The following is a 13511-nucleotide window of genomic DNA, read 5'->3' as shown; positions in this document are numbered from 1 at the left end:
CATCGGGCTCTTGTCGCATGCAAGAGCCCGATGCGCGAAAACCCATAGGCTACAGTAGAAAAAAAAACTCCTTTGCATCTGTTCCAAATGTAACTTCATTTGACATCAGCTTATCATGCTTATTTTTTTATTATTGTTATTTTTATTGCATCTTGTCAGCAACTGTCAGATGATGTTATCCTGTGGTGTGGGGAATGATTACTAAGCACAGACAAAGCATAATGGATTATGATTGATGATGTGCCGGCATTTCCGGTCTGTGGACGTTGCCTCTTCCGCCCTGATGCCCTTGTAGCCAGCAGGCTCAAAGTGAGTGTAATCCCTCAGCAATGTCTTCCAGGAGAAAAACTTTTCTGCTACAAATACGCTCAGTCACGGTGTTTAACATCAATACATATATCTGGATAAGTAAACAAATAAACATAGATAAATAATCCTACATTTGCCTGGCAGGTTGTTTAAGTTTCAGGGGAGGTTGCTAGGTTACTCACCAGCCTGTCAGACAGTGTTCGGGGCTGGCGCGCGCTTTGGGCTTGTAGCTATGGAAACTCGTCGATGGCAACATCCACCAGTCTGCTCTGCCCATCCTCATACCTCTCCGAGGTGCTGAGTCTGGAGAGCCGAGCTCCGAGTGTGCAAGCACCACCGATAAATTAGAGCCAGCAAGATGGCGATTGCGCGACTCATTGCTTGTTTTGCTCTTTATTCCAGCATACGTAAGTTATTTCACCTTTTTCACCGAGCCTTTTCCCCCCCCAAACGTTCACAAGGTGCGGCTACCGTTAAATCAAAGCGCTGCTCTAACGTTATGGAAATGATTAACTATCAATGCCGGACCAGGCGTTTTGCTAGCTTTACTTAAACTGTTGGAAAATTACCATTATTTGTCGCTTAAAAAATAACGGACACTGCAACGTGATGCTGAGCGGAGTAGTATTCCTACAACGCAACATTAACATTTGCTAATTAAACCTGGGGGGAAAAAATGATGTAGCGTAACTGTAAAGGGCACCCTGCATGCGTTGCCTTCACAGCTGTGTTCAGTGTTAGCTTGAATCATTTGTTTGTCTTAAGTTGTCGTTGTCAGCATCGGAGTTTATCTTCCAGCACAGGACAAGCAAAAGCAATGGCTGTCAAGAATGCCGAGCGTGGCGATACATAGATAGTTACGAAATGGTGCTGAGTTTCACTTTGTTTTCTGTCAGGGAAAAAAAAAAAAAAAAAAAAAAACACAAGCCCGGCTGTAGTTTGTGTGCTTGGGTATCATAGTCAAATTGGTTTTAAAGAAAATTCTGGAATGAGAGTAAGGTTTCTTGTGTGGGAAAGAAAAGGGGCAGCCACGGGGGGCGACTCAGAAGAAACCCCAGGCTCCACGGCCTGTAATAGCATCTCAAATAAACTGCATCTCTTGAGCTTGTAACCACACAGAAGGTGCGGGACGGTGTTGTGTTCAAGGTATGGGTGATATTTCGTGATTTAGTGTGAGCTCACGTCGAAGTGGAAATGCCATCACACCGCTGAACCTGGCTCCTGTCCAAGTGGCGGAGAGGGTAACACAGGGTGTATGGGAGCTTTGGCGGTCACATGGTGCTGATGGGGAGCAGGCTGAGCCAGGTCGAGGGCATCTGCCGGACGCCAAGTGCCAGCCAGCGGCCAGTCAACACCGGTTCCAGCGGTGCCGTGACTTGGATAATATGGCTGAGCCCTGCCCACCAGCTGTGGCTGTGGTCTGACGACACAGTTTACAGGGGTGGGTGAGTGCAACGCTGCTGATGTTGCGGGAAACATCCCCCCTGTGTGCACTTACTCCTGAGTCGATATACCCCCGGTATGGCATTTAAGTTATTTTTAAACAGGATATTGGATCTGAAAATATTGAACTTTTGTGGTGCTGGTTTCGTGTTTCAAGCCATGCTGAGGTCAACAGCTGAATTTGTAATTTGTGCCACTGTCCAGTGACCTTTGGTTACATCAGCAGTAATGTAAAGTCAACAAAGCATCCACAGGTTGAGTGGCAAACTGTTGAACATCTCAGTGTAGGTGTTGTCAGGTTAATTTATTTGTAAATAATCAGACTATTTTGGCACTAAATGACAACACTTTCTATATCAGGGTCTCCCCCTGGTTTTTGGATCTGAAATGGACTGACTTGGTAGATAATCATTTCTGACTTAGTGGGTGTGAGTCATTACATCTCAGTTGCATCTGTGAAATGATCACTGTTGCGAGGCATTCAGGAGGACCCCGTGTTCAAAGTGAGGAAATTCTGCCTCTAGCTTCAAAAATCTGCCTGTAGTCTTAAAATGATGCATATGAATCAAAATTAGCATTACTTAATTAAGACTGCACTGAAATATAAATGGGGTGTCTCGGTGAATTAAATGAAGAGGAGAATAACAACATGAGAGATTTCTCTTCTTCCTTTCAGTTTGCTTATTCCGATATATTGTGAAAGGCATATGTAAGAAATGTATTATAAAAACTCTGACCCTGATTGTCCACTCAGAGTTTCTGATGACTGTTTACTCCCCTTCCTAAAATGCTATAGCTTTGAATTGCTTTAGAAACTACAGTATAAGCGTATAGTATAAGGGCACAATGTATAATGTATAGTATATATGAAGGTAGAATGCAGCTAAGGTATAACCCCCCAAGTGCGTGATACTGTCACAGTCTAATATGGTGTCAGTCCTTGTTTTAATGAAAACAGTCACTCTAGTATGCTATGTGTGTGTTCACTGGTCCACACACTACTCCATGTTGTTTCCAGTTAACTCTGTCTTTGGGTTTTGTGCAGTGACTGCATTGGAATGTCTGGGAAAAAGGCTTTTTTTAGATGCACTGGATCAACAACTTTGGAATGGGGATGGGGATGGGCAGTTGTTTTCATATTTAGTGCGTAAGAGGATTGCAGTATGCGGCTATTTAAGAGAGCATTTCTCTCAGAACATGCTATAGACCTACTTTGTCCATGCATTATAACAACAGAGAGATTAAACAGGAGCTTGTGTATGCTTTCCAGCAAGCATTGAGATTATTTTCATAATGCAAAAGATTGTCTCCTCTTTAGCCTACATTGTGCCACGGGGGACCCTCCATTGTGTGTATGAATGCTTTTATTATAAGCTTATATTAGCAATTAGCCAGCCATTGTCTGTTTAATTGGCCGTGGTGATTCTTTCCCACGGCCTTATTTTTTTTGGCTTTATTGTATAGGTAGAGATGAGGGGAGGTACACTTCGGGAACTGTTTACAAGAAACAGGCTAGGACTAGTTATGTTGTAGGTCCACAACATAAAGAACAGGAAAGAGGAATAACCTAAGTATTGTGCATGTTTCGAGATTCTCTAAATCATTTTTGGTTACAGGAACATGGTTTTTAATGCATCTGTTTCCCTATGTTAATATCCTACCCTGTTTTCTCAACACAGTATGCATGCAGCCTATCCTAATCACAATACTGCAGTTTTTATGCAATAAACAGACTTAAACAAAATCTAATTAAATGAAACATCTCCTGTAAAAATTAAAGGCACACATTCCACTCTTTCAGTTTAGGTGGCAGTTTACATAAGCTTTGGGGCTGTAGTGTTTTGCTATCTGCTGGTTCGCAGTGTGTTTAATCAAATGTTTTGCTGCAGTTACTTGCTTGGTACACATTTTTTTTCTCCTGAAAAAAGAAGGCCTTACTCCTCATGTAAACTCCCAGTTTGAGCAAAGGTTCTGTCAGTATTCTTGATTTAGCCCCCAACAAGTCTTCTCTCTTGTTTGAAGCAGTTTAATGAGACGTTTTCACAGGGAAAGACTGAAAACCACTTAGGTATTATACTGCAGGAACATTTGTTGGGCGAGCTCTCCTTGTGTCTCTCAGGATGTCCAGTCACTGCCGGGGTAAAAATAGCTCTTGATGTACAGGGTGGGAAAGTCAGCAACAGAGACGGAAGCTGAGACCTGGGAGTCAGATCTCGTCAGTGTCCACAGCTGTGTTAATATGACGGGATGCTTTGGCAGGACCCATGTTTCCCTCACTCACACGATGAGTAGCAGCTATTTGCTTGTTCCCTGTGGCTTCCAGTCGAATATCTTTCGGTCACTGGTATGGTAACAAGGCAGCTTTGAGAAATAGCTCAGAGGCCGGCATAATGCACAATGCCATGGGCCAACGGGAGTGTACAGAGAGGCAAATAAAGAAATTACAGTCCATATGTGGCACACATTGGCTAGGAAGCCTACTATCACTTTCACCACAGAGCACATTCAAGACCTATGCAGATCAGCACTGCTTATTATTGTCTAATTTCACCCCTCATTTGAAACCCCTCATATTGCCTCCACAGGGGAAAGGAATGCTTTCATTACTCAGCATGGGTGCTGTTAGTCACATGTGTACCCAGCAATTATTACATTTGGAAGTGTTTTGTGGCACTAAGCAGAGAGCGAATGCAGTAGGTTGAATAAGAGACCCGGAGGACAGTGGAAACATGGCTGTTTATTCTCAGAAAATCATTTAAAAACAAAATGCACTGTGAAATTTATGAGAATATTGGGGATCCTATTCCTGCCAGCTCCCACATTTTGCAGTTCCATATTTACCTATTTAGCCCTTTAATTTGTCTTTCTGCTGACCCAGTTTTGACAGATCGTTTGTGCCAATGATGCATCCTGCCATTAAGACATGACATTTACAAAATAACACTGACTGCTCTAAGGAGTGCACTCAAGCAATGAGCTGAAAACTTTGAACAAGTATATCTCATGGTTTATGCCGGAAGGAAACCAAGACGGTTGATTAAATTTGTCTTCATTTTAAACACATTTGTACTGTTTAGTTGTTCCTGTGGTTGTGGTATTTGTTTTCATTTAGGGTTGTTAATATGCTGTATTTTTTTTTTTTTTGTAAAAGTCATTGTAAATAAACACTGCAAGTATCCCATTTCAGCAATTCCAGCTCTTCCACTAAAGCTGGAATTACTGAATAAAAGTCTTGTCTTTTCATGTTGTTGAGGGCTTATAGCTTTTAAAAGCAATCTGTTTCCCTAAGAATTCAACATATTATGTTGAAAAATTGGTTACTACTTTCCCAAAAAGAAATATTCATCATTTCATTGCATCTTGGCTCAGACAGTAAGCCAAACCTCTCTTTAAGAGTTGGTGCATTAGAGAAAAAGAAGAAGAGATCGGGTTGGCATTTGTTGAAGAGCTGTCTGACTGAATGATATTGAGTGTGTCATGCCACTCACCAGTTCCAGCTAACCTTTTCTACATAGGCGTTTCATGATCTTAAACAACACTGCAAATGTATTCACATTGTCACATCGGTTGTTTTTGAAACAGCTCACACATGTCCACCCCCTTCTGCTCTGGGAGGTTTTATTTTTTTTCTGTGCGTCCAGGCTCTGTTGATAATTCACATTAAACAGACAAATTTTACTTTGCAACATCAGAACCTTTTAGTTCTGCTTCTTCACCAACCCTAAGAAGGAAAACAGTTGCATCCGGTGGATTAATTATAGTAACTACCTGTTACTAGGCATACCTGAAACAGCCTTTTGTGTGTTTAAAGCACCAAACAATGAGCATTCATTTTGAGCGTTTATTAATATACATGCAACAGCTCTGTAACCTTGGAGAACACGAATGTTAACAGTTGAAACTCTTATGTAGATGCAGTCTGTTAAGTTACGCTGCACAACTAAAACCTGTAATTGTCACAATTTTAAAGTGAATTTTGAAGTGTTGTAGAAAGTAGCATTTTTTTACAGTGTGTTTGAGCTGGTTGACCTTTCCTTTCCTCTCCAGCTGCATCTCTCTGTGACCCATGCACAAACACGCACTGTGTTATAAAATATGCACTGCATAATTTAGCTTTGAATTAAAAAAACATGATCGCATGACAAACCTGTGCCAATGTAATTTTGGCAATGTGGGAACTTAAGGCAGAAAATAAGGGGAAAATCCAATGAATGAGCAATGGGGCTGAGGGAACATTAGTTCTAAAATTGTAAACTAAAAATGTGCTGCGAGAACATTGGGCTGAAGGAACACACACTGCATATCACACACTGGGTAGCTTTATGTAATTTGTGAATTAATAATTAATCATAAAAAATTTGAAATGAGTAAGGAGCAATAAGTCATGGATTACTTTTTTAGGCACTGGCAACTCAACAGCACTTTTCTCTCTAACCATGAGACTCTACCCTCACCAGCATCACCACAAAAATGAAGGGAGAGATGACTATCCATTAGCTGTTTAAATGGAGCCAGATCAGTGGTGAAGTTAGGATCGTTCAACAAGTTTATGCAGTATGGTACACGTTTGTTAAATATTCCATTCATTCGTTTGGCCCAAGGTGTTTTCCTTTTACAATAAAAATGGGGAGTAAATAATGCGATATGTTTACCCTAAAGCTGATCCTAAGGCTGTCACACTCTCTTAGCTTCTATATTTATCAGTCTAATCCACTGTTTACGAGGCAACAAGCCCAGGTGGTAGTGTGCTAGTGAAAACTCTTATGTGTGCCAATCAGTCGTGACTCAGCATTTTTGTGACTTGTTTCCTTTCCTCACAGGCCACATTCCTTCATCACTCGGGGTAATCCTCCGAACCACAGACAAGATTGTGTGGGCAAATGAATTTGAACGTAAGTTCGAAAATCACTCTAACCTATTTCGTAAAGTAGCTTTTCTTCCCTTGGTTTGGAGTGCCTGCTGCTGCGCTCATACACAGTACTCTGTTTTTTTCACAGCCATCGAATTGACCTGTTTGATAGAGTCAATCTCAACAAACAACCCAAGGATTGAATGGAAAAAGATTAAAAATGGTGTCCCCAGTTATGTGTACTTTCAAAACAGGATAGCAGGTAAATAGCCCTATTGCATGAAAGGGTTTTCTTCTTGAAAAATCCATCAACCAGCACACCACAGCATTTCAAAGAAACATCTCATCAAAACTTGGCTGACTGAGTGGTTCTTTCAAGGCACTCAGCATTGAATTCTGCCTTTCACCTTTGAAGTGTGACTGTGTTATTTGAATGGTTGAATGAATGTTTTATTCTCTCTCACAAGGGGACTTGGAGCACAGAGCACAGCTCAGAGAACCAGCAAACATTCTGATCTTTAACACCAGCCGGTCAGACACCGCAGAGTACCGGTGTGAGGTCGCCGCCATCGACGACCAAAGGGACTTTGATGAGATACTTATTAGTCTTGCAGTAAGAGGTATAGTAAGCTGAGCTTTCTTGGGATTACTGCATCACCAATTTGTCCATGGCTAGCCTCAATTTGCACCTACATTTCCACTTTAAAAGGTTATTAAAATATTTTGGCCAAGTAGTGGCATATAATGAATGTAGTACAATTTGTTTTTGTTGATCCTCCACAGTGGTGGAAGAAGTTTGTGAGTGTTTTACTCTCATACAATAGAAATACAATAATTGAGGAATACACTAATAGAAGCAGCAGCCATGCATTCAAAATGTTACGTAAGTAAGAGTATAGAAGTATTAATAAAAGTAAAAGTACTTGTAAATAAGAGAAGCTCCTTGTGTACTAACCTGTAAGAAGTATTGTAATGCAGTCCATATACTGTTGCCTAATTTCAACAATGAGTTTATATTCTATATTTTGCATGTAAAAGCATATCCTGCAAAGTACAGCTGACTAACTGCAGCCACCAGGTAAATCTGACAGAATTGAAAGTGCAACGTTTCACCCTGAAATGCAGTGGAGTGGAAGTGTAAAGACTCACAACATATGAATACTCAAGTAAAGTGGCAGGACTTAAAACCTTGACCTAAGTTCAGTACTTGAGCAAATTTACTCTCCACCAGTGATCCTCCAGTGGAGATACATTTGTGTGTGACTCTGTGTGTGTGTGTGTGTGTGTGTGTGTGTGTGTGTGTGTGTGTGTGTGTGTTTCTTTGCAGTGAAACCGGTCGTGCCGCGGTGCAGTGTGCCAGTGGCGGTCACAGTTGGGACGTCCTCTGAGCTGCGCTGTCTGGAGAACGAGGGCTTCCCTCCCCCCCAGTACAGCTGGTTCCACAACAACGAGGAGCTTCCTCATGACCCCAAGAGCAGCCCCAAGTTCGTCAACTCGTCCTACACCATAAACCCCGACACTGGAGGCCTGGTGAGAAAATAGGGATCTCGTATTTGCTTTCAAACAAAATTTTTTGTTTGGCTGTTTTTTGTCCACTGAAGAAACTGAAGAAGCTTTTTTGGGGTGAAGGGATGAAGGGGTGGGAAGGCTGGCTGGGCTCTAGGTTAGCTTTCCTAACTAAGTAATAGCCTATACACTAAAAATAGCAAGCCTATCTATCTGTCTGTCTATATCTATATATATGTGTATTATTTTTCTGTATTATTTTTGTTATGATTGTTCTAATGCTAATGTTCTAATTTATAAATCAATTTATGTATATTTATTTTACCTTATTTTTATAGGCTATATATGTATGTTTTGTGTTAGAACAGTCGTAGCAAAAATGGTTAAAGAAAATTGGGGAAAAAAAAGTAGAGATTTACAGTTTACCAGTTGATGTGTTGTAACAGCAGAAGTCAGTGCATATTCGATAGTGGAGTGAATGTGGCACAGTGTTTGCCACTTTTCACTCTTGGTGTCACTCATTTATTTTGCCATCATTCTGCTGCTGTCTGCACAAACTCAGTCACACTGCATTTTGGGTACATTTTGACTTCAACAAACAACATGGAGGCAATCAGTATTTCCTGATACTGTCACGATAGGGCCATCATTTCTTTTCTTTCTAGAAGGAACCTCGGTTAAATAGGAATGGGGGAGCTGGCAAATGCTGCTTTTCCTCCTTTTTGCTGCTGAGCCATTATCTGTGGGCGAGACTCTACGGGTAGAAAGGAATATTCTTCTAATTGGTTTATTTATGGCAAGTGGGAATGTTGTTTTTTGTATTTGAGAAAGTCAAGTATCCCTTGGCATTTGGTAGGAAATGCAGCTGTGTGGTGTGACTCTGAAAGGTTTCTGAAACTTGTGTGCACAGAAATTCCGCCGGGTGAGGAAGGAGGATGCGGGGGAGTACTACTGCCAGGCAAAGAATGACGCAGGACATGCACAGTGCCCCCCCCAAATGATGGAAGTCTGTGAGTGCCATCCATACATTTTTATATTCTTGTAACATGAGGGATTTGGTGACATTTTATTTGCCTATTTGCTGTAAAGTTGGGAGTCTTGATGAACACTATACATGAAAGAATAAATTGCTTCATTTTAGTTTCAGTACGTTTACTGCAGCAGTGGCCGGCTGATTATAATTACTTATGAAAATTAACATTTCAGGTTTTTCAAAAAGAACAGTTTTCATCATCAAAACCTTTGCTAGTCATGCGGTTGTACCCTGTTGCTGTGGCTTTAAATTATTGATAGCTTCTGAATTTTGCCATTTCCAAGTCATTCCTTTGAGATTCCTGTGAGTTTAATCTTCTTAAAACATCATTAAGTGTCTTGCCGTTTAATGTTGTGTTTGAATCCTTGTAGATGACGTCGATATTTTCGGGATTTTCCTGAAGGCGTCTGCTGCTCTGGCTGCAGTGATCTGTGTGACTGTGGGACTCTGTCATGCCCACAAACATGGGTGCTTCTCTAGCAAAGACCACACTGAAAATAAGTATGTGTATTGTTTGATTTTTTAAAATTAATATATTTAAAAGAGGACAATGCACATAAATAAGCATGACTGAAAATGAGCCAGATTTATCTTTAAGGCTAATTTTCATCTGCAGTTCCTAGGCAGGTTGGTGGATTTAAGAACATTAGAGAAAACATGATAAACAGTAAAAGCAGACATATTATCTGAAAATCAAGCACCAGTGTATAACCTCATGCAAATAACACCCACATGCAAATAAAGGCAAGCACACTCAAAGCATAACTTCTGCATGCAAGGACATCCAGCTCCACATTTCAGTGAGCCAAAGCATTCATCACAAACAGCATACACCATACTGTGCATCATATGTCCAAAAATATGCATCACAGGATAGAAACTGGGCTTGCATTTACCTTGCATTATGAGTAGATTTTTGATTGCCCAATTACAGTTATTTTTCATATTTGGCACATGAGTCCTTAAACTGGTGAGTATGATGTTCTATCCAGGTTGTTTGCTGCTCAGCATTAAAAACTAACTGTCCAAAGATGCTTTCTGTCAAAATGGTGTCATGTAATCCTCTAGGTCTTTCTTTGTGGAAAAAAAAAACAATATTTTTGTGTCTTAAATTTCAGCTACAAACTGCCAGCACAGGATGATGGTGTTGACTATGGTGATGCGGACGAGGTAAACAGCATCGAGATCATTTATGTTAACTTTTGCACTTCACTCAGACATGTAGATAAACATACACTAATTTGTCAGATGTCTTACTTTAAACGTTAAAGGTAGCTAATAACTTAAAAAGGACACTTGTGGTAGTTTTTGTAGTCATAGTACAAGCAATAGTAGTAGTACTATCAGCACTAGTAGTGTTGGGAGGTATATTACGATGACTTACCTTTTCTGATTTTTTTGCAGGGCCATTTCCGTCACAAATCATCATTCATCATTTGACAGCTAAGAAGGGGTGAGAAGAAAAGGAACATGCTTTGGTTAAACTGCAACAATGATCCACATGATAGAATCGGAGGTGTAAAATGGCACATTATTCTCTGATGCACATCAAAATCAAATCAACCAACTTGCCAAAGTAATTTTCTGACTTTTTGTTTGGCATTAGCCTATTTCGTTTCTTTTCTTTTTTTTCTTTTTTTTTTACAATGTAACACAAGTGTTTTACTTTGTTAGAGTTCATTTCCATCAGTGACGTCTTGAATACTTGTGTTGATTTTAGTTCCTTCACTTGTTACTTATTGTTTTTTATCGCACAACAATAACATTTCCAAGCTGTGACATTTGATCTCTGGCCCATACTCTTGTTGTAAAAGATGCTGGAAGTGACATTCCTTCACGGTTTTTGGACAAATCCTCTTTTTTAACTCTTAAACTTTCTACTCTAAACACAACTTCTTTTACAAAAAAATGTTTTACATTGACTTTGATCATAAGATAAAGGCGTCCTGTGTTCATGTGGAGAAAGGTTGAAACTTGTTTTGTATATACTGTAGCTAGACAGGCAATAAGTAGCATACTCCAAAAGGCTGTGGAGCTCAGACTCATAAGGCACAATTTATCAGCCTTTCTACTAGAAACAGGTGATGACAAGTCCACCTGAGTAAGAAATAACGAGTGAATTTGAATACTGTATATCCCATTATGCTGCAATTCAATTATGTAATATAAAGTGGGTAAAGTCTGATTTTTAGAGTGATGTTTCTGTGTATAAGTGACCTTCTGTGCTTTACTAATTATTTTGTGAATATTGGACATATTGTCCAGTTTTGATTCAGTATTAAATGTATATAGATACATTTCCTTTTCCTTTTTTTTTTTTTTTTTTTTTTTTAAATCTTTTAATTTTAATACATCAACACACCATACCCTCCTGTAAATACGGCAATAAAACTGTTTGTTGGAGATAAATTTACAGTATTTACTGTCTGGTGTGTATCTACAGTGTTGACCTTGTCAGTTTCTTATCAACAGCAGTATATACTTTCAGACGTTAGTATCAGTGTTTTCATTAGAATGATTTGTGTAATAACTCAGGAACTGTTGTAAAGTGTCCACTGTTCATTTGATATTAACTGCTATATTTGTTCATGTTATTTTGTTACTATTAAATACATTTGAACTGTACATGTTGTGGGACTTAGACATTTCTTTTTGTGATAATGTATTGTGGGACTTCATTTCAGCAATTACCTCATATTTACTGGGAGAAAAGTTCAAGTGATTACAGAGAGAAAAGGGATCTATATGTGCAGCACAGGGAAAACGACACTGAAACTTCATTTACCAAATTGTTGTACTTAATGTTAAATATGTGGCAATGTCAACACATATTGTGCATAGTTTGGTGATAGCACAGCATACATACATGTTGAAAAACAAAAGTAATGTAAGAAATATGTTCTCATTTCAGGCCTAAAGACAGTTTAGGCAACTACAGGTGACATCTTTGGAGAAAAAAAACAGGATTAATGAGAGTAAGAACCTCAACAACTCATGATGTTTTTTAAAATTATTTTTTAAAGAGATTTATCACATTTTCACACTTAAGCGTCACAGTCAGCCAAACTAATATATCACTTTTTAGATTTCAACTGTAGTCTTGCAATTTTGGACTGTAAGACTGTGAACCTAAACACCTAAACACTGTGCTCTCAGTGTTTAGGTCCATACGGTAAATTCCTTGCAGAGAAGTACAAGCACAGTATTTGGATATTTTACATGTAGTATCATGTTTTATTTGCCTATCAAATGTAACTTTAAGCCAATTGCAAAACTTCCCTGATATTAGAGGAAATAAACACCACAGAGGTGCGGTAATACAATTTCCAAGGCTTTGGAAGCTTTACTGAGCAAGAGTGCTTTCCATACAAGGAATTTGACGGTATACCACAACTATAATGAGTGCTGTTATGGCTGAGTAATTTATGACCAGTATACAGGAGTTATATGTATTTACAGTTCATGCTTATGCTTATTTATTTAAGAAGGGACGATGCATGTGAATTAACATCAGCACTGGGATCCATCATGTCAGATTACTTTTCTTGAAGCAGCAGCCTCTGTTTTGAAGATTTGGAGAAAGAGTGGAGGGAGGTGACGTTGCGCCGCTCCGTGGGTGTGGTCTTGAGTCTTGTATGTGCTGCTCCACAGGAAAAGCCTGACTGACTGCAGGTACTTATGCTCTGTGATTTTTTTTACAAACCACTCTGGTAGCAGCTCTGGTGGATGAGCTTTGATTTTGTGTAATGAATTCACTGAGTAGGGGGGAGAATTTTATGCACAAGTCAAATATCTGTTCATGATCATGTTTTCACAGCTTCAGAAATCATATTGAGTTAAAGTTTTGCAGTGATGATATGAATTTGATTCTTTTCACAACATTACAACTGTTGACTACAGTCTTCTCCCTGCTACCACAACATCTGGGCCTCAATCTGTATTTGCAGACTTCGAAAAAAGCAACATACATACAGTTTTGCTGACACTGAGGTGTAAACATGAGTTAATTAACCAATTAGAGATATTGATAAATGAAGCTGATAGTTCCTGTGCAGCTTGCGTCTTGTGTTTAGCATCTGTATAACTGTATTGTCAGTGCACATCTGGCAAGTAACAGCAGGTGGACAAACCTCAGCTAGTTCATTATCATACAAACTAAATGACAGAGGACCCAGATTTGAACCTTGAGGTACACCAACATTATTAACATCCATTTGTGACGTTTATGGTCCACATGAACATATTGCTTTCTGTCTGTATGATTTTATCCATTTAATTGCATTTGGTGAAAAATTTAACTTAGTAATGAGAACCACATGATTAACCATATCAAAGGCTTTCTTTAAATCAAGGAAGACAGCCCACAGCACA

General features: G+C 39.4%; 1 protein-coding gene across 1 annotated transcript; it reads left to right on the top strand.

Moving 5' to 3' along the window:
* The first annotated feature begins 572 nt into the window (after positions 1 to 572).
* On the top strand, positions 573 to 11714 carry jam3a (junctional adhesion molecule 3a). Its single transcript, XM_030067065.1, has 9 exons — positions 573 to 716; positions 6573 to 6644; positions 6750 to 6863; positions 7069 to 7221; positions 7929 to 8131; positions 9018 to 9117; positions 9512 to 9641; positions 10259 to 10310; positions 10545 to 11714. Exons 1-9 carry the CDS (start codon positions 668 to 670, stop codon positions 10578 to 10580), a joined length of 909 nt encoding a protein of 302 aa, XP_029922925.1. The 5' UTR covers positions 573 to 667; the 3' UTR covers positions 10581 to 11714.
* Positions 11715 to 13511: the final 1797 nt, after the last annotated feature.

The sequence above is a fragment of the Myripristis murdjan genome, chromosome 13 (genome assembly GCF_902150065.1).
Source record: "Myripristis murdjan chromosome 13, fMyrMur1.1, whole genome shotgun sequence".
Lineage (NCBI taxonomy): Eukaryota > Metazoa > Chordata > Actinopteri > Holocentriformes > Holocentridae > Myripristis > Myripristis murdjan.
This window is presented reverse-complemented; position numbering and strand designations above follow the sequence as displayed.